Source organism: Anneissia japonica, unplaced genomic scaffold (genome assembly GCF_011630105.1).
Source record: "Anneissia japonica isolate Jap-2015-1 unplaced genomic scaffold, ASM1163010v1 scaffold287917_len653891_cov171, whole genome shotgun sequence".
Lineage (NCBI taxonomy): Eukaryota > Metazoa > Echinodermata > Crinoidea > Comatulida > Comatulidae > Anneissia > Anneissia japonica.
The window spans coordinates 353,528-375,288 of record NW_022747660.1 but is presented as its reverse complement, the minus strand read 5'-3'; the positions used below and the strand labels follow the sequence as shown (position 1 = coordinate 375,288).

General features: G+C 34.6%; 2 protein-coding genes across 3 annotated transcripts in view; both read left to right on the top strand.

Annotated features, from left to right (window-relative positions):
• LOC117120525 (CD5 antigen-like) overlaps positions 1-21,181 on the top strand; it is a 25,411-nt gene extending 4,230 nt beyond the window's left edge. Inside the window, exons 4-6 of the mRNA XM_033265537.1 lie at positions 17,083-17,340; positions 18,622-18,738; positions 21,144-21,181. Coding sequence (XP_033121428.1) covers positions 17,083-17,340; positions 18,622-18,738; positions 21,144-21,181 — 413 coding nt within the window. The remainder of the gene's footprint in view (positions 1-17,082; positions 17,341-18,621; positions 18,739-21,143) is intronic.
• LOC117120544 (hyalin-like) overlaps positions 17,577-21,761 on the top strand; it is a 63,352-nt gene continuing 59,167 nt past the window's right edge. For both annotated transcript variants that reach the window (XM_033265568.1, XM_033265567.1), the window contains exons 1-2: positions 17,577-17,692; positions 18,622-18,738. The gene's annotated coding sequence lies outside the window, so the exon portion shown is untranslated. The remainder of the gene's footprint in view (positions 17,693-18,621; positions 18,739-21,761) is intronic.

Below are 21,761 nucleotides of genomic sequence, written 5' to 3'. Positions count from 1 at the left end.
TTTCAGAGTTCTTTCTGATTCCCCAATGTAAGAATCCTTACATTTGCCGGAAGTAGTTTTGCCTTGTCAAAGAGGCAATTTATATCCGGGTGAACAAGCCAACGCTGAACCGAGACGGGGGCCGACACAAGCTGCCAAAGATCTACGATCCGATTTTGGAGTCACGTGATATTTACATTTTGTCAGCAGACAAAGGTAAGCTTGTAGTCATCCTAGATAGTGAAGATTACAAACAGAAATGTATGACACTCCTTAATGATATTAAAACCTACAAGAAACTTGGGTCTAGGGATCCAACACCGAAATACAAGAAAGACATTGTAGCAGTGCTTTCATCACTTGAAAAGGAAGAGAACATTAATAGAGGTTGTTATAGGAAATTATATCCCACCACTGAAATGCCTCCAAAATTTTATGGTCTGCCCAAGATTCATAAAGCGAACATCCCATTGAGACCAATCGTCAGTAGTATTGACTCGATCACTTACAGTTCAGCTAAGTTTTTGGCTGAAATTCTCTCATCTTTAATTGGAAATTCAATTCATCATGTGGTAAATTCTCTAGAATTCTCAAAACTAATGAAAAACAAGACAGTTGAAGAGGGTGATGAGTACGTCAGTTTCAGTGGATAAATCGTTGAATATCATTCACACCAGACTGCAAAACGATCCTACCCTTAGTAATAGGACCACCGTTACACCACAACAGATTATTAAGCTCTTAGAGGTATGCCTGAGTTGCTCATATTTCGTATACAATGGCACGTTTTACCAGCAAATCCATAGAGCGGCTATGGGCTCACCGGTATCCCCCATCGTATGCAATCTTTACATTGAAAATATGGAACAACTGGCTATCAAGACTGCCCTTCATCCCCCAATTTAGTGGTACAGATATGTTGATGACACACACACAAAACTGAAGAAAGCTCACGCTCAAGAATTTACTGATCATCTGAATTCATTGGACCCGGATATTAAATTCACAACAGAGGGCGAGGTCAACCGTTCGCTGGCTTTTCTTGACACGCTTACAGTAATACAGAATGATGGTAGCATTAATATCAAAATCTACAGGAAACCGACACACACTGATCAATACCTTAACTTTAACTCTAACCACCCTCTTCAACATAGATTAGGGGTCATCAATACACTTTATCACAGAGCCAACTCGTTCGTCACAAAGGAGGAAGATAAAATTCATGAATGCTTACACATCAATCAAAGCTCTGAACAGATGTGGTTATCCAAACTGGGCTATTAATCGAGCAACTAGGAGACATAAGCGCAAGAAAGACATCCAAAGACAGAAGACAACAAATAAAGGGTTGGCCGTTATCCCATATATAAAGGGAGTCTCTGAAACCCTCAAGCGAACCTTCGAAACATTCGGCATCAAAACGTGCCTTAAACCCACATGCACCCTACGACAGTTGTTAGTATCACCAAAGGACAAGAGCCAAAAAAAAAAAAGACATCACCGGCGCTATCTACCACATCCCTTGCCAAGGCAAAACTACTTCCGGCATATGTAAGGATTCTTACATTGGGGAATCAGAAAGAACTATGAAAATACGTTTCTTGGAGCATCGTAGACCTAGTTCAACTTCATCGGAAATCTCTCAACATAAACACATTGAATCACCTGGACATCATGTGGACCTGGCACAGGTCAACATTCTTGACAGGGAACCAAGACACTTTGAAAGATGTGTCAAAGAGGCAATTTATATCCAGGTGAACACACTAACACTGAACCGAGACGGGGGCCGACACAAGCTGACAAAGATCTACGATCCGATTTTGGAGTCACGTGTTGGTATGATCACGTGCCCAAAATCGGTGTAGCCTTCAAGTCACATTTCCGTCATTGTGCTGAGGAAGACCGTGGTATACGGTTGAAAATTTCACGGTAAGGAAATTTGTTTGTGTTGAGATCAAAAGTTTAAACTTTCACTACATTCGATAAAATTTACACCTAAACACGTGCATTTTCACCACTCGACCAAATTTCACCTGATATGTATTTAGCTAGTAATATTACACTCCTATAATACAATATTACACCACTATAATACAAAAACAACCAGCGGATCGAGCTCATCGATTATATACAAGATATGGCGAACAGGGCGAGGGTTTTTGTGATTGGTTAATTGTCAAGCTTTCAAAGTTTGTAGATATAATGTACTCTTCCAATTTGTTTTTGCTTTGGTGGATGGATATTAAATGTTATATTAAATATTAAATTATATTATAGTATAGTAGAGTAGATATAGCTCAAAAAAGGGCATAACCCCCCCCCCCCAAATAAAAAAAATTGCAACAAAATGTTTTTCAACCTTTTTATGTTACTATTATATGTGCTAAATAACATACAGAAAATCCGACCACCGGAAAGTGTTTTTTTTTTTCAATATCAGGCTTTATGGGTCAATAAGTCATTTGAGACAATTTTGAATGTAGTCTGATCAATATGAATAAATTCAAAATGGCCGCCATGTATAAACAGCCATAAATCAGTTATTATAACTACATAAGCATTGTTGTTATTTGGTAATGATGTATGTAATTGTAAAAAACATCAAGCATTGTTTTATTTATCATTTAACATTTTCGCTATTTCACCTACTGTATCTCAACAAGTCTTTGGAATAACCTGCCTTAAGAAGCTTTCTGATTGGCTAATTTGTCTTACGTCAATATATTTGACATTAGCAATTTTAGAAAAGTAACACTTAACATGGTAAACATGAATAAACAGGCATCAATAAATGAAGATTACTTTTAAAGTGTCTTTTCATAATATGTTGCGCCGAAGCACTAAAAATAATATATTTTTGAAAGAAGTCCTCTGATTGGCATGGTTGGAACTATCTTGAGTATATTTCCCGCACGATTAAAATCGTAACGGTACTGGTTTGGTCTACAGGAGCTCGTGCTTCGTACAGGTCATTCCATTCATAGAAAAAGCCTTTTTCTTGGAGAAAGCGTACCTGTCGTTAGCCATAGTAGCCTAGGTCAATACTAACTCCGGATATATAAAATTGATTATAAGATTGAAAAGTATTCACCATATTATTGTAGTAGTGTCACTATGTCCACATTTTAATTATTGTTATTTATTCATTAAGGTTATTATATATATTATTTATATTTAAATTTAGTGTATCGTTTAAGTATGAATTTTTACGTCGATGTTAAACTAATCTTATCTATTAAAATTGTATTAAATAACAATTATAATTATAGTCATAGCCGAGCCATAGCCTAGGCCTAAATCTAGTGACTGTGTCAGAGGTCTCGGTGCCACGGCCTACACTTTTCATAATTCAACATCGATGTCCAATGTGAAACATGTCGGCTGCCGGCCCCTTGACCTCTGACGATTAGTTCCAACAAATTTCCACAAAAAGTGTGATGCAATAATGACAAAATTATTATTATTGTTTATTGTCGGTAAATATTTCAGCCGCTCCAAATTTCTTTCCTATTTCTTCTTCCTATGCTTCTTCTGTTTTTTCATAAAATTTAATTTAATATACTAATACATATTTACGCATAATATTTATATAAATATATAAATAAGTATATCATTTCCATACATAGTTACATATTTTAACTGGAATCTAGAACTAGGCCTGTGTATACATTGTGTCTGTAATTAACATAATTCAATCATATTGTTCCATCATATCGCTTTATTTAAATATTATCAAATATTAATCTTTAACGATTACATTATTTCATATAATATTTTCAAAAAAAATGTTGAAACACTTTTAATTAATTAAATATAAACTCTGAAAGTAAATTTACGTAGATTTGATAAATAAAAATGGACATAGTAGTAATCCTTATATATTCATAAAAAAAGAATAACTTTTCAATCTTCTAATCAATTTTATGCAGCCGGAGTTAGTTTCGACCTAGGCAAACCTTGCTAAAAGGGTAAACTTTCTCCATCAAAGGCTTTTTCTATGAATGGAATGACCTGTTCGAAGCACGAACTCATAGACCAAACCCAATACCATTACGATTTTTAATCGTGCGGGAAATCCACTCACGATGCAAAAGAAAAGATAAAGCCAAAACACTTGGAGATGAAAAAGCCATTAAAGTTGCTCCTGATAGAACCATTGACCCTGCCATTTTTATTCAAAAGATTCCTTGTCGTGTTACAATCGGGAGATCTTACATTATAAGATTTAATGAGTTATGAACTTAGTCCGTTTCCACCATCACTTTTTGAGACTAAACATTTTTAGGAAGTCCAACAAACCACAATTTGTTCAAGCTGTTATAGATCATGCAAATAAGATGTCAATTTAAGCAATCTACGACACTGTACCGGAAACTGAGTGTTGTGTTCTTGATGGAGGGTCCCTTTTACACCACTTATCATGGAAGAGAGGAGACAGTTACAGCATAATTGTACAGGCATACTCAGAGTTCGTCAGGAGAGAGTATGGATTGGCAACTGTTGTACTTGATAGTTATGATGGGACTCCTTCTATCAAAGACAATACCCATCAAAGAACAGGACAGAATATCCACCAGTTGTAAACTTTACGGCTAATACCAAGTTTGATGGCAAAAAGGATGAGTTCCTTTCGAGGCATGATAACAAGCAGAAGTTTATCAATATGCTCTCTGCTGAACTTCAGAAAAGAAATTGTCCTGTAATACATGCAAGGAACGATGCTGACGTGGATATAGTGTTAGTAGCAGTAGACATTTCCCATCATCATACTGTAACTTTAATTGCAGAAGATACAGAGACTTGTTAGTTCTTCTTCTCTATCATGTCAATACAGACGAACGAGAGGTTTACTTCAGATAGGGCAAGACAAAGAATACTAGGGTAATAAACGCTACCCGAATAAAATCCGCCTTTGGAAATAAATTATGCCTTGCATTGCCATTCATACATACTTTTACGGAATTGTGATTCAACATCTCGCACTTTTGGCATCGGTAAGAAGGCAGCTTTCCAGAAATTGGTGGAGGGGATAAGATTCTTAGATTATGTGCTAAAGCATTTAGTCAGCCAAATCAGAACCGTGATGTAAATGTGGAATTTGAAAGAAAGGTTATGGCTATCGTGTTTGGGGCTGAATCAATTTATTCACTTGATAGCTTCAGATGTAAGCAAGAAAGTTGTTGGGTGTATCAATTGTGACGCATCAGCAACTAGCTCCAACTTTATCTGCCAGTAAATTGCATAGTGTATACTTCCAAGTTATGAAGTGGATTAAGAGGGAAAGAAAATAGATGCTACAAAGTGGGGTTAGAAGCTTCTTGAAAACCAGTTTGTGCCAATCATGACAACGATGAATGCTGCTCCAGATGAACTTTTAAAGACCATACGTTGCAACTGGATGTAAAACACCACGTTGCAGTTGCATACGCTATGTGTTGGCATGCACATCAGCCTGTGGAGCCTGTCAACTTGAGGGATGTGAGAATTTAGAGAAAGTAATAGATGATGAAGAGGGAGAAATGGAAACAGAGATGACATAAAATATAGTAAGCCTGGTCCTTAATTCCAGTCTCATTGTCGGTATAACTGTTAATCAATAGAATCTTAGATGGCAACTTTTTTTTTATTTGATCAGAAAATGTTAAAACAAGTACTGATGGCTGTTTATACAGTGCGACCATCTTGGACGCCATCTTGAATTGATTTATATTGATTATATCACATTCTAAATTGTCTGAAATGATTTACTGACCCAAAAAACCTGATATTGTTTTAAAAAGATCGCGATTATATCACAATTTTTAGCTGTTTTATGGTATGGTCGCCATTTTTTTTTCGGTAGTCGGATTTTATAGGCCTAAGACTTTTTTAAAATGTTATTTAGCACACTCAATACTACCAAAATCCGTTGTTGCAATTTTTTGGGGGTTAATCCTTCTTTCTACTGCAATGATTTAACCACTGCTGTAACAAAATTAATTAACCACTATTGTAACATCAGTTTAACCACTAATGTAACAACGTACAGTATATAGACGTCTCCAAGCCGAAAGCTTATTTATATTGTCATATTAAACAAAAAAAAATTCACGTTTATGATGGTTGTGGCAATTTAAAAATTTAAAAATGTTTTATATAGAGGTTAAAGGTCTGATTTTAAAAAAGGTCTGAACAAGCCCAAATTGGACAAGGATAATCTCTGTGACATTGTAAATATTAGTAAATTATGATTTTTTAAGTTAAAGGTCAAAGGTCATGAAATGAAAATCTTTTCATTCGACATTGTAAATATATCTTTTTTCGACATTGTAAATATATAAATATGACATATACTAATTCAGTAATAATTTACATTAGTAAAATAATGTATATATATATATATATATTTATATATAATATTAAACGATAATAATAATATATTGATAAAAAATAATTTAAATACTATAAATATAATATATACTAATTCAGTAATAATTAACACTAATAGAATAATAGTAATAATACTAATAATAATAATAATATTAAATGATAATAATAATATATTGATAAAAAATAAATTAAAAATTTGTATTGGCGTTAATACCCTGACAGCAATAGATTAAAATAGGGACCAACACACTGTTCCATACGTGTCTTTTAACGCATGTAGAAACTACCACCTCTGCACATGCCTATACATTGCAGGGAGTAATATGCTCTTTAGCACTTGCGGATTCTTTCATCAACATGTTTATGTGATCTACTAAGATCGTTTGATAAAATAACACCCAGATAATTTACGGAGTCAGTAACATTAAGTTTACAACCATTTAGGAACCAAGAAGGTTCAGTCATAAATGTATTATTACCGAAGATAGTACATATAGTTTTACTCGGATTGAATCGTAATCCATGAGATGAGATATACTCGTTAGCAAAATCAATTACATTTTGGAGCCCAGTGGTCGTCAGGCTAGCAAGCAAAATATCTTCGGCACAACAAAATACGCTGAAGACAGAGTGGGCAAAAACTATACCGCAGTTTAGAGAATTTAATCCTTGAATAAGGATGACGTAGAGTGAGCACTGTTTAGGTTGCCTCTACAACTGTCTCATTTTTCCTACATTTCTGGGGATTTAGAAGTCTTGTTTACCTACAAAATTACCAATGTGGATTTATTGTTTATTATCTTGACAAAACAGTTTTCCCAGAGAATAATTTCATTTAATTCTGCAAGTATTTAGTATCTAAACTTGATTTTTTTTTTCCTGATGAAGCCAAGCCAAACAATACCACTAGCAAGTTATTGTTCAACAAGGACCTTGGTGGCCTGCATATGCATGGTGATCTATTATTACATGCCTTGTACTGAGCCTAGCACAGGTACTGTGATTAAACAAACGACACTATTCATATGCAAATTAGAGTCTACAATGATCACATACAGCAAGTGTTAGCCTGGGTTCCAGGTCCTAATTTTAGGTTACTCACTCTTTATTGCACTTAGTGCGCGCCATACCTAATTTAATTGGCGTCCCATACTCGATTTCTTTTTTTTTTCGAATTAGGGCCTGGGCAAACGATTCATGCGTGGAATTTCCCACATCAAATTTGATGTGGGATATCGTATGCATGACTGATTTTGTAAATCACGTGATTGGCTAACTTCATGCATATTAATCAATCTTGATAAATTTTCCAAAATTGAAGATGCGGATGTCTCGACTAGAAGAACAAGCTCCAGCTCACTTTTGGCTACCTACTTGAATTAAAACAGTTAGTATAATAGTTCTGGCCTGCTGAGAACGACATGGACTGATAACCGTAGGCTATAGGCCTACTTGGAACCTTGCTCACCATTAGCTACGGTACTACACAGATTTAGGCCTTTAGGGTAGAATATTGTTAAAATGGTAGGCCTCTGTAAGTAAGAACTTAAAAATAGGCCAAGCCTCTACTAGTCTAGGCTAGGCCTACTACCTTACTCCAGGTCGCTTATTCCGTCTCTTTGCTCTAAATCAACTCTAAATTAACTTTCTCGTTGGTGGCACTGTCCAGAATGAGAATAATAATAATAAAAAATAAGAGACTTGTGGCAAGTCTAAGCAAGTGTGAACTTCTTAGTCTGAATTTTAATTTGATCAACAATGGATTTTGTAAGCAAAGGAATAATTTGCCTTTAAGATGTATGGAACCATTTAATAAATCTTAAGATTAATGCCTTTAAACCTACACACCGTGGATCCCAAAGGCCGGAGCTGGAAACATAAACATATCATTATGATTACGGAAGATGGGGACAGGTTCATTAAAACTAGAAATAATAATTTACTATGCTCGCTACCAAAACACAGATCTACGACAATAATACTCACTGTGATTTTTGGCCTTGTTAACGCAAGGTCTATTAGGAACAAATGCCAGCCTTTTCTTCATTACTGTTTTAGCAATGATCTTGATTTCTGTGTGATCACAGAAACGTGGTTAAAAGGTCATGATCAGGTTGAAATATCCAGTCTAAAACCAACAGGATACAACTTTATTAGTAACCCACGAGCAAATCGACCTGGTGAAGGCGTGGGAATAGTCTTCAGGAATGCCATCGCTGTCGAGGAGGCAACAAGTGGTGAATTTCCTTCTTTCGAATATGCAAAATATTCAATAACAATCAACAACTTTAAGATTATGATTGTGATTATATACAGACCCCCTTACTCAGTTCAACACCCTATGTCTATAGGTGTGTTTCTTCGTGAATTTGCAGACTACATTGGTGATAAAGTTTCTTCCCATAACAAAGTCCTGATTTTAGGTGATTTTAACATCCACGTAAATAAAGTCGCATATCCAGATGTGGTTGCTTTCAACAAATTGCTGGATACATTTGCGTTTAAGCAGTTGGTTAATGAGCCCACCCACACTTCTGGAAACACTCTTGATCTAATATTGCATCGTAATAATAATGACTTCTGCGTAACCGATATCAGAGTTGACCATCATTTTTCTGATCATAGGTTTGTGGTAGCAAAGTTATCTACGCGTCGTCCGATACTTGTGCGTAAGCAATTACAATATAGACGGATTAAGACTGTTAACGATGATGCTTTTAGGGAAGACATCAACACGATAGCCAACAAACTGGAGTCTTGCAAAGATCTGGATGTACTAGTATCTAATTATAACAGTTTATATACAGAGTTACTTGATAAGCACGCACCTATAAAAACAAAATGTTTCACTGTAAGACCTTTTGTACCCTGGTTTGACGCCCAGGCTCAACATTACGAAACAATAGTACGCAATGCCGAGAAATGATGGTGTAAACACAAAACTAATCATAATCGAGAGATTTTCTGCAAACTACGTAATTCATACAAACATTAGTTGGATATGACTAAACGAACCTATATGCGAGCCAAATTTGAGTCATGCGGCAATAATACCAAAAAGCTGTTCAATACTGTCAATAACCTCATGTTAAATCCTACCCTCTGCCAGACTCGCTATCTGACACTGGTTTAGCAAATGAATTCGCCGAGTACTTTTATAACAAAGACGATAAGATTCGGAACGAACTGAACAAGACTCCATTATTTCAACCACAGACAGTATATGTTCCGGAGTATCCATCATTCACTCCAGTAGACGTTGGAATGTTACTAAACTTACAGACAAGGTTAAACCGACAACATGTCAAACAGATCCAATACCATCAGCACTTATAAAAAGACATAGTGATATTTTTGCTCGATCCATCTGCCACATAATCAATACATCGTTTGCGTCCAATGTTTTTCATCCACACTGGAAATACGCAATAGTTAAGCCGCTTCTAAAAAGTCCAATCTAGACAAAGAACTCAAGAACTACCGTCCTGTGAACAATATTTTTATCTAAACTAATTGAGAAAGCATCACTCATTAGCTTTACCACTCATATGGATACATTTAATCTGCTTCCGTAACATAAGAGTGCATATAGACGTCATTACAGCACAGAGACTCTCCTTGTCAAGTTGTATAACGACCCCCCCCCCCCGTATGTAGTTACTCCATTTTTGGAGTGTATGCGCCCGTCGCCAAAACTCCAAATTTGGAGGTTTCGCGTATTTCACGCAGAAACTTCAAAATCGGAGGTTTGAATAAAAGTTTGAAAACTCCGATTTCGGGGGTTTCACGTATAGTACGCTGAACCTGCGAAATCGGAGGTTTCAATAAAAGTTTAAAAACTCCGATGTTGGAGGTTTTGCGTATAGTACGCACAAACTCCAAAAATCGGAGGTTTGAATAAAGTTTGAAAACTCCAGTTTCGGAGGTTTCGCGTATAGTACGCAGAAACTCCGAAATCGGAGGTTTGATTACAAGTTTTGATCTCTCTATAGAGAGCTTGTTTAATTGAAAGTACGCAGAAATTCCGAAATCGGAGGTTTGAATAAAAGTTTAAAAACTCCGATTTTGGAGGTTTCGCGTATAGTACGCAAAACCTCAGAAATCGTAGTTTTGGCGACGGGCGCCGACACTCCGATTTTGGAGTAACTACATACTTCGACCTTCTCAACAATATGGTAAATAGTCGGTTATCTCCACTAGTGGCAATAGACCTGAGTGCAGCCTTGACACGGTTAACCATTCTCTATTGGTTGATGTTCTTTCAAATTGTTTTAATGTATGTGGTCATGCCAAAAAAGGGATTATATCATATCTCTCTGAACGGCAGTCTGACATCGCCATTAACAACTCTCATTCATCTCCTATTGACATTGATTTTTCTGTCCCACAAGGCACTATAATTGGCCCTATTTACTTTACATGCTATGCGAGTCGAGTACTTTGGAGTCTCTTATTAATAAGTCATTCACTCTTGCAGGTTATGCAGATGATCATACCATTTATGGCAATTTGAACGCAAAAAAGGGGCACTAACAATTTGCATGGATGTTAATCCTCAGTGGTACTATTTTGTACGAGTAAATAAATGCTTAGTTTTACTAAAACGATAACAATTAACTATAAAAAATATGTTTATATTCTATCGTTTTTCATTATTGTTATTATTATTATTATTATTATTATTATTATTATTGTTATTAATATTATTATTATTATTATTATTATTAATAAAATCATCTCCATACTTCTCTATGTCTGTTGGTCAGTCGGACTGTCCTTATTTCGTTTAACATGCGATTTTTCCTATTTCTGTTAAGCGTATTGGTTTAGTAATTAGCCGACAGTTTCTCAGAGATTGGACGGTCATTCCATTGTTAGTCTGTCAATCAGTCGGTTAATCTTTGCAGCCCCATTTCATTACATAATACTTTTTCGCCCCCTTCACACTTCACTATCTGGTTATATCACATCTGTCCTTTGTATTGGCTTGTACTGGTGTCTGTGACGCAGTGGGGATGTATGTACGCAAAAAGAAGTAGAAGACGAAAAAATATTCAAAAATAACCTTTAATTAATCAATTTCTTAATGTTGTGTTCTCTGATCCTACTATGCAATATATTTTTGTTACTTGACAAAGATAATGTGACATCAGTGTCACGTGTTATTAGAAAATACAGTAATAACACGTTATAACGCCTTAAAACTAAAAAAAAATGAATACGTTTAGAGTCCGTACTGAGCCCAAAAAATCCGCAATGAAAATATAACATGTTTAATATGATCTATTTGGAAACCTTAAGTTTAGACTACAAGTCATTTTTTAAAGTTTATTTTATATTTTCGAGTTGCAATTATAAACAGAGGTGGACATTTAACTCTTATGGTCGCAAACATAAATCGAATTTTACCCGATGATAAGATGTTGTTCACTAAATCTTAATTTTGGTTCATAAGTTGTCTATAATAATTTTATGCTTGGTCTCTATTCCCAGAAGAACTGAAGATTTCCTGAGAACAAGCAAGTCAACACAATATGTGATGTGCACTTATCAAATTGAGACGTTCATACGAAATGTATGTTTCCTACTGCTACCACAGGTCTACTACCATTACTAACTATTGATATTATTATTATTATTATTATTATTATCATTATTATTATTATTTTATAAAGACCTTATAGTTATGGCATTTTATATAGCGCTTTACAATACACAGTTAACAAAAAGTGGAGCGAAATAAATGTGTTTTAAGTGCCGTTTTAAAGGAGGTGAGGTTATCCATCTGCCTTAAGTTTTCTGGTAAGCGATTCAACAAACGAGGACAGCTACGCTGAAAAATCTGTCGGCAAATGTGGAACATCTGGGGAATGGAATATGGAATATAGCACTGGAAGCAGATCTGGTAGTGCGAGTGGATACTTTAAGAGTGAGAAGATCACTGATAGGGTGGAGCTAGGCCATTAATGCATTTGAAGACTAAAATTAATATTTTAATATTTTGTACTCTGATCGGACAGCCACTGGAAGAATATGTAATTGTTTTAATGCTTCAGTCGCATTGTCATATTTTGACCAGTTAAGTATGATTTCGCCGTTAAGTTTTAAATTCTTTGCAGGGGAGCTAGTGTCTTTTTGGGAAGATGAAGAAAAAGGTCATTACAGTAGTCCATATGTGAGAAATTTAAAGCATTTGCCAATTTGAGACAGGTTGGACGGTCCAAATACTGACGGATCTTTTTTCAGTTTGTACATAGCAATCGCGGCCACTTTGGATTTAGCAGCGATGTGTTTTATGATATTAAGGTTTTGATCAAATGAAAATGCCAGAATCTTCACGCAATCTGACCTGTCTAAAACAGTATCAGCAATGATCATCTTATTTGTAGATGCTTTGGGTAATAATCTGTTGCTGCCGAAGATGATAAATTCGGATTTGTTGTTCATTTTTAGCCTATTTGTATGCATCCAAGAATTCACTTTAGCAAGACTGTGTTCCAACTCTGTCATAGTAGATGCCATATCACCTGCTTGATATCCCGGGGTTGCCTTTAAGTAATCTAATTAGGGCCATCCCTGTGCAATTTGGGCTTGTTCAGACCATTTTTAAAATCTGACCTTTAACATCTAGGCTATATAAAAAAATATAACATTTTTAAAATACCGATCATTTTGAAAAAGATTTTCATTTCATGACCTTTGACCTTCAACTTAAAAAAATATATATATTTACAATGTCACAGGGGCTATCCCTGTCCATTTTGGGCTTGTTCAGATTTTTTTTTAATCTGACCTTTAACCTCTATATAAAAAATTAGAAAATTAAAAAAAAAACAACCATCATAAATGTGAAATTTGGTTTTTTAATATGACAATGTAGATAAGCTTTTGGCTTGGAGACTACTATATATTGTATGTTGTTACATTAGTGGTTAAATAGTTGTTACAAGTGGTTAATGTATTTTGTTACAACAGTGGTTAAATCTTTGTTACAATAGTGATTAATGAATTATTACAACAGTGGTTGATTTTTGTTACAACAGTGGTTAATTTTAAATTAGTGGTTGATTGTTACATTAGTTGGTGATACAAGGCCTACACACCCACAGAGCAGCTGATGGTTCATCCTCACACAGACTTGAAAATAGCGCATTTCAAAAGAACAACTATTAGATAGTATTTTGTATTTTAAGACAGTAAATGTAAATGTTTTAAACTTCAGCACCTACTATCAATCACTTGTTTTATTCTTGCATTAATTCAAATACAAAGCCCATACAAAGGCTGAATCTCAAGGCCGTAAAATTGAATAGGTAGGTCGTCCATCGTTCTATCCATTGTCAATTGACTATGTTCTATCAAAATTTAGCCGTTTTCCACTAGGCGAATTTATTCGCAAGAATAAAATCTTCGGTTTGATTTCTGAGCTCTGATTGGTTGCGCATTTTTTCGCTTCACAAAAACTCGATAAAAAAGTGAATGCGCATGCGTATGAACCTATGATTTCGAATCGCGCGAATAAATTCGCCTAGTGGAAAACCGGCTTTACTCGCCATGCTCGCGATCGATGCACAGAACACCTGATCACTGAGGCTGACACAGACTTCAAAACAGCGCATGCGCATAACACGTTCTATAAAAATGATTATAAATAATTCATTAGATTTTATTATACTATCCTAAGTTATGCAAATTTGCTGCCTCCTTGACTTTCCCAGACTTCCTAAAACCAACAAAGATTTTGATATGGTACCTCCACTCCAATTAGCGACACTAGTAACTGGCACAGCATATTACCCCGTGGCTAAATTTTTAGCTGATCTACTCTCACCCTTGACAACTAACTACTACGTACTCAAAGATTTATTTTATGCTGCTGAGCATATCAAGAATATACCACCAAACCTGTTCTCTGATGGCTGTCGTTTTGTCTCTTTTGATGTATATCTGTTTACGAACGTTCCTCTTTCTAAAGTAATAGATATTACTCCGAACAGAGTGTACACCAAGAAATTAACAACTACTAACTTGAAGAATAATACGTTATTTAAACTACTGAAGGACACTTGCACTAAAACTGTTTTCTCATGTAATGATGTATTATATCAACAGTGTTTCAATGGGCTCCCTCTTGGGCCTGTGCTAGCCAGTAATATTGACTGAATTGGAAGAAACCATTATTCCACGTCTAGAAAGTAGGGGTAATCAAATTTTATTTTTGTTTTGTTGACGACACTCTTGTCATTGCTAAACCTAATGATTTTTTTATTACATTCTTAAATATTTTAACTCATTTTACCATCAACTTAAATTTACTTTCGAAACGTTTGATCAAAATGATGATGTACACTTTTTTGATCTCTCAAATTTAATTTTAATGAAATGGGTATTTATCGTAACATACTGGCCGATATATACACTTCGATAGTTTACACCGTGGATACGAAGCTTGTTCAGAAGAGCCTATAAGATTTGCACACCTGGATTATTCTTAGATCAAGAAATAATAATAATTTTAAAAAAATAGTGTATGGCATAGAATGGGTTCCCATTAAAATTAACAAACTATATCTCTATAACCTTAAACATAATCAAACTAAAACAACAACTCCAGCACCTGATGATGATATTAAACTATGTGTAAGACTCATATACTGGCAAAAGGGGGACAATCAATTGTGTACAGATATCTAAAGAAAGAAAGTCAAGAGACACCTAGTTGAGGATGTTAAATTCATAACAATTTGGCAATCGAAGAAAATTTTAAACTTTGGACTTAACGTCCAAAGAATATCGTAGGTCTGTTGTCTACCATTTCAAATGTCCTGGCTGCAATAAAGATTATTTTGAGAAAATAGACATGTCTAACAATTAGAATAAAAGAACATTCAACAGGACCTAATAGTGTTACATTTGACCACATAAGCGCATGTGATGGTTTTCAACATATCCTAGCCATGCATAATTTACCTATTAATGGTGATTATGATGATGCTCAGGGTTCTAATTATCATTCTTTAATAACCAATAATACTAAAGTTTTTGACTTTCCCAGACAGTGGTCTGAATTATTATTTAAAGAAGCCCTGGCTATTGTGCGCTAAAAGCTATGTTTAAATACCGGATTAAAAGCGTCCAAAGAACTTGTTTTGTTCAACCTGCCATTAACATTTTGTTTATTTATTTATCTATTTATTCATATTAACAATGTGTTCACATTTTATCAAGATTGATTTTGTTTTAAGGTATGTTGTTAATTTAATAATAATAATATGTCACATCTTGCTTGAATTGATTGGTCAATTTTACCGGTTTCTCGCTTTTGATTGGTTAATTAAGTTACTTCAATTCTGGTATATGGTCCCTATGGACAAAATTAATTTCATTCCTGATGATGTTCAAATAAAGAACAAAATATTGAATCAGTATGGCTTCTGATAGTCTTTTTGGAGTCTGCATGATATTATATAAACAAACACAATGACAGCAAATCAGAAAGCAGGCCGGAATCTAAACTAAATCATTGTAACAAACGTTAAGATTTCTTAACCAAAGTAACATTTTAACAATAAATATATAAATAATATAGATATTAATAAACTCAAACTGTACAGGATTGTGGAAACAAGCATGATGAACTAGTCCATTTTTGAGTATTAAGATACGTCACATGTACCGTTAAATAAATTTACAAAATTGATTTTGAATATGTACAATATCATTTGCTTGTATGCAACTCCAAGTATCACCAGGGAACAGTGAAATAAATCATTAACATAGTTAAATAAAAGTCATGATCTTTGTAAATTTCTTAGAATCACTAAGAAAGTGGGCAACAAAACAAAAGCTGCGAAAGGATGTAGCTTACCTTAAAACTATAGCTGTAACATCTATGCTGGTTCGAGCCGCTACTCGCCCAGGGTTCAGTTGGCAAAACCAGGACTTTTTGGATAAGGAAAGAAATTGAGGTCTAGTGTATAAATCTGGTTTAAAGACCCCGTTGCATCTTTCGGAAGGGTAGATGCTATGTTTCATTTCAGCCGCTGTCGTTGTGGAAGGATGTGAACATGTAGCTACTATAAGTGCATATTTGCGGCGGCTAGGTAGTCACGGACCACCCCATACGCAATTCACTACAATGACACTGCGAGTGGATTATTCTCCTACCTTTACTTTTATTAGTAGTATTATTTCAAGCTCGGTCGGACATCATTTTGACTAGCTAGCTCCATTCTTTACGATCATCCATGATGTTCTTTAGCTCCTCAGTGGTCAGTCGTTTATATTCGACCTTTAATAATAATAATAAAAAATGACAATGATGAAAATATTAATAATAACAGCAGGAAAAAATAGCAATAAATATTACAATGTTCAGTCTAAAATTAATAAATTGCAGTGATGTAAAGTGATGCTGAGTGAAGACACTGATGAGTAGAATTTTAGTGAAATAGAGAAGAGGGGGAAATATTGAATTTTAGCAGTAATTAGGCATGGCATAATAAGATAATACGGTTTAGAACACTACGGTACATGCATTTATAAGCATTTATTATAAACATGTTTTATGTTAAGTTTGAAGCTGTTAATAGAAAATGAATTTTGTATAAGGCCTGTGTAATTAATGATAAGTTGATGTGGATGAAGAACACTTTTATAATTATTTACCTAGGTAAATATGTATACATTGCATTATTTTTATTTGATTTTTATTATTTAATGTTTTAGGTATTACCTGCGAAGTCGGATGGACTTTATTTGAAGGAAGCTGTTATAAATACTACTTTAGCGTACTCTCTTGGCAAAGCGCCAGAAGGTCTTGTCAAAATAAGGGAGCAGATTTGGTTGTGGTCAAGAATTATGCAGAGAACAACTTCATTTACAGTACTCTTGCCGGTCGGAGGGATGTGTGGATCGGCTACGCAGTTTTCACATATGGGGGTAACTTCAAGTGGGTTGAATCAGGAATTATTTCGGACTACGAAAGTAAGAAAAAATAATTAAGAATGCATTGGCGTAGCTAGGCAGTGACAGGCCCTGTGCAATATTAATTACTGGCGTCTTTGATGTCAAGTGTCAAGTCTGACAACAGTATAGCTACAATTTATATAATTTATGATATTTTTTTTTTGAATAAAAAGTGATATGAAACCCATAAAATATCAGTTCAGGCATTTATTTACTTCAATTATATTTTGTCAGTTAACAAAATAATAATCAAACAAATGAATTTACAGTACTCTTGCCGGTCGGAGGGATGTGTGGATCGGCTACGCAGTTTTCACATATGGGGGTAACTTCAAGTGGGTTGAATCAGGAATTATTTCGGACTACGAAAGTAAGAAAAAATAATTAAGAATGCATTGGCGTAGCTAGGCAGTGACAGGCCCTGTGCAATATTAATTACTGGCGTCTTTGATGTCAAGTGTCAAGTCTGACAACAGTATAGCTACAATTTATATAATTTATGATATTTTTTTTTTGAATAAAAAGTGATATGAAACCCATAAAATATCAGTTCAGGCATTTATTTACTTCAATTATATTTTGTCAGTTAACAAAATAATAATAAAACAAATGAATAATATAAACAAAAAAGAATACAAACAAAATAAAAATCTACTATGCAAAATAAAATCTCTAATAGTTCCTTAAAGTGTGAACAACTTCGTATGTCTAGGTACTAGAGGAACTTGCTAACTATTGCTTTTACTTATTCTCTCCTTTTCCTTTCTAAGCCCCCGGAAGCTCCAATGTTTTGCACATGAACCGAATTTCGATTGAAAAAAAAAAATTAAAAAAAATAATAATAATAATAATTATTATTATTATTAATTTTGGCTTATATAGCGCATTATGCTGAGGGCTTCGATGGCTATATTATTAAACAATATTTAGGAAACATTTATTTTAATTATGATTGTTAAAGGGCTTAAATTGAATGGGCCCCTAATAGACCCGAGCCCCAACGAATTACACTTTCTGCATTTTATGTTGTAAAACAGATTTTTCTAAGACAAATTGAGCGGTTAATGAGATGCAGGTTTTAGAAACTGGGGAAAAGGGGCTTAACCACCGATTTCCACCCTTTTTCCCCAGTGTTTAAATATTCAAAAAATTGTATCTGATTAACCGCTTCCGAGTTTTTGGTCAAATATGCTTTTTGTATCTTAGAAAAATAAGTTCTACAACATATCATTTTTCCCTCTGGAGCCATGCTCTAATGTCTTAGTTGTGTAATATATTAATATTTTTACTTATTTTTAGACTTTCGTTATAGTGGAGGTTATCGATATGGAGGCTGCGTTAAAATAAGTTCTTATTATTATGGTAGATGGGACGACATTACGTGCAGTACACAAAAGAGTTACGTGTGCCAAATAAGTAAGACAATTCTTTTAACAATTATACTGTTAATAAATTAATAAATAATAAGTACTTTTTCGTCGTTATTGAAATGCATTTTCTATCATCATATATGTTTGTAGCGGGGGTATATCTAGCTGTCTTATGGTGCAAATACTGTTTTACAAGATACAATAATAATAATAATAATAATAATAATAATAATAATAACAATAATAATAAAATGATAATGCTGATGATGTCTCCTGTCTTATATGAAATGTAAAGCAGTAACTTTTATTAACAGTCTGAAAGCAAGAGTTTTATGATTCGCTTCATTTGAATTTAATAACTATTTATTATTAATTTGGTTTATTGTAATCATAATTGAATACTTTTCTTTTCCCTTTTTTCCATTTACTTGTCCTTCTATTTCAGTTCCTTCCCATTTACGTTCTCATACCCTTTTCTTTCTTTTCATTTCAGCTACTTTTCCTTTCATTACATTTTAGTTATCTTTTCACTTCTTTTCATTTTTCTTTCTTTTCATTCTCATTTCTTGTCACTTTCATTTCTTGTCAATTTCCTTTCTTTTCACTTTATTTTCTTTTTAATTTCCTTTATTTTCTTTTCCTCTCTGTTCATTTTCATTTCTTTTCATTTCCCATTCTTTTCATTCCGTTTTTTTTTCTTTTTGAAAAACGTTACTAGTGACAAACGATTTTTGTCGTTTTCAATCATAATAAATTTGATCTGTTTGACGATTTCAATCAAATAAACTTGAACCGTGACACTGTCCATACAATTAATGTTCTCACATTGATGTCAAAGGACGCATATGGAGTCATTATTGTCAAACCCCTTAACAAATTAATTTAAGTCTACTTCTGTCACAAATATCATAGCAAAGTTTTGTCCTTTGAGCTAAGTCACTGGATAAAAGAAACATTCACCATTTCTGTGCTGATAGATAGTGAGGTTGAAATTTAAAGCTCATTTTTTAACATGATCCAATTGAGCTCAAAATTACCTGGAATGATCTAAATGGGTTTATGTTCTATAGAACATTGTTTCTAGTTTCTTTCCATTTTTATTTAAGAAAACAAAAGATGAGTACCAAACATATTTATGCAGTGGTGAGTATGTAATGTTTGTGCATGTGTTGAAACAGGGGTGGCATCAGCGGGGGGTGGGGGAGAGCTGCCGTCGGGGAGAAAAAGCACAATTCGTCGGGGAGAAAAAAAATATTATATGTATTTTTTACATATTAGTATAGTTAAAGAAACCTTTGAAACCCCTAAATTGTCGGAATTTTCGGGGGCTTCCCCCCAGGGCCACTTTCGGAACCTTTAATCGAAGCTCGACCACGCCCACTTTGCTTTCGTCGGGGAAATCTGACATCTCGTCGGGGGCACCGCCCCCCGGGACCTTACCCCCCCCTCCCCCCACCCCCCGTCGGGAAAATCCTGGCGCCACCCCTTTGTTGAAACTACCTTTAGTTTTGCAAAGACGTTTGTAAATGGTGAAAGTTGGAAATGCTTGACTTTTTCTAAAGGTAAATTTTTTTTTACCTTTAAATTTGCGCATCATAAAGTTCAAATCATTTTAAATTGGTGTACAACTTATTTCTCCTAGCAGTGCCAGAAAGTGAAAGCTCTTCCCAAGTTTTTGAATCGAATTTGATATGCTTAAGATTTTCCTTTTAATTGTCTATATAGCGAAGTAGTGGTCAACCTATTTTATGCTCTAATTTGACTATATAGTAGTTGTTTGCGTATTCTATTGCCATCTTCTCCATGCGGAGAACATGACCAACCCAATTTGTCTGTGCATAACGTCATCTGGAAGAATTAAATGCCACTGAGCTTGCAGCGTGACAAGATTGCGATATTATGCATTCTGTCCTCCTATGATATGTTGCAAGTAGTATGTAAGCAATGCATGTAGAAAGCATGAAGTTGTTTAAATTTCTTACTGTAAGAAGTCAAAGACCTAGCATCATACAGAGAAGTATGAATAACAATAGTCTGGTCTTCAGAGAGTGACATAATATACATCCCACAAGCATTTCATGTAGATTTTCAAATGCTTATGTGGCTTTGACAATACAGGAACAATTTTCTTTATCTAATTTAGCATCTGGAGTAATTGTTGACCGTAGGTAAGTAAACGATTGTACAGTTTTCACTGTTTTTCAATTAATTACTTGTCGATGAAGGTTTTGTGCTTGAGTATTCAGTCCTTTTAATGCTGATGAGACTATTTAATGGTTTTGCTACATCAGCAAAACTATCGAAATTAAATTGTATATCATCCAAAGAATCCAAACTTAGAAGTAACCCAGTAGTTCCTATCTATTTTAGTCTTAGCCTGGACTTTCTGGAGATCGAAAGCCCCCGCTTGTTCAAAATTGAATTTTAACCCTTCTTTTGTTGTCTCTGAAGGCTACCTGAAGCATTATCAAGAAGAACATAACAAATAGTACCGGTGCAAGAACACAATATTGCGCTGTGCCGTTGGCTGCTTCAAATGCTTTAGAATGTTCACAGTCTGATTGAACAGATTCCATCATGCTTTCATAAAAGAGCATTTAACTTAGTGAAAAGGTTCATCTGGATCTCTAGACCTTATTTGTTAAGGATTTTTTTTTTGATGATCCAAGAAATATTTGAATAAATACGTTAACTTACATTTTATTCTCGAGCAATTGCTGGTTTTTAACACAGCTTATATATGAGTGGGTCCATGCACCTTGGGAACGATTTCGTGAAATCATTGGAGAAGCGCCATCTATTGACTATTCGGGTTTCCCCAATGGGATTGTCGGGGGCCTCTTCCTTAGTATGTTGTTATATAGTTTGGGTAGTTCCAGTTCGCTATTATCTATGTTCATGGTGTTACAAAATTTTCTTATCTTGATGCATTCTTTAATTTTTCTGTCCTTCCAAGATGATTAATTAGCCAAAATTTTATATTCCAATTTGGTAGATGAGTGTGAGTGGTCATGTGGTCAGTAATGGCCAAGTTATGAACGACTCGACTTCGGCGGTTGAGCTTCTAGC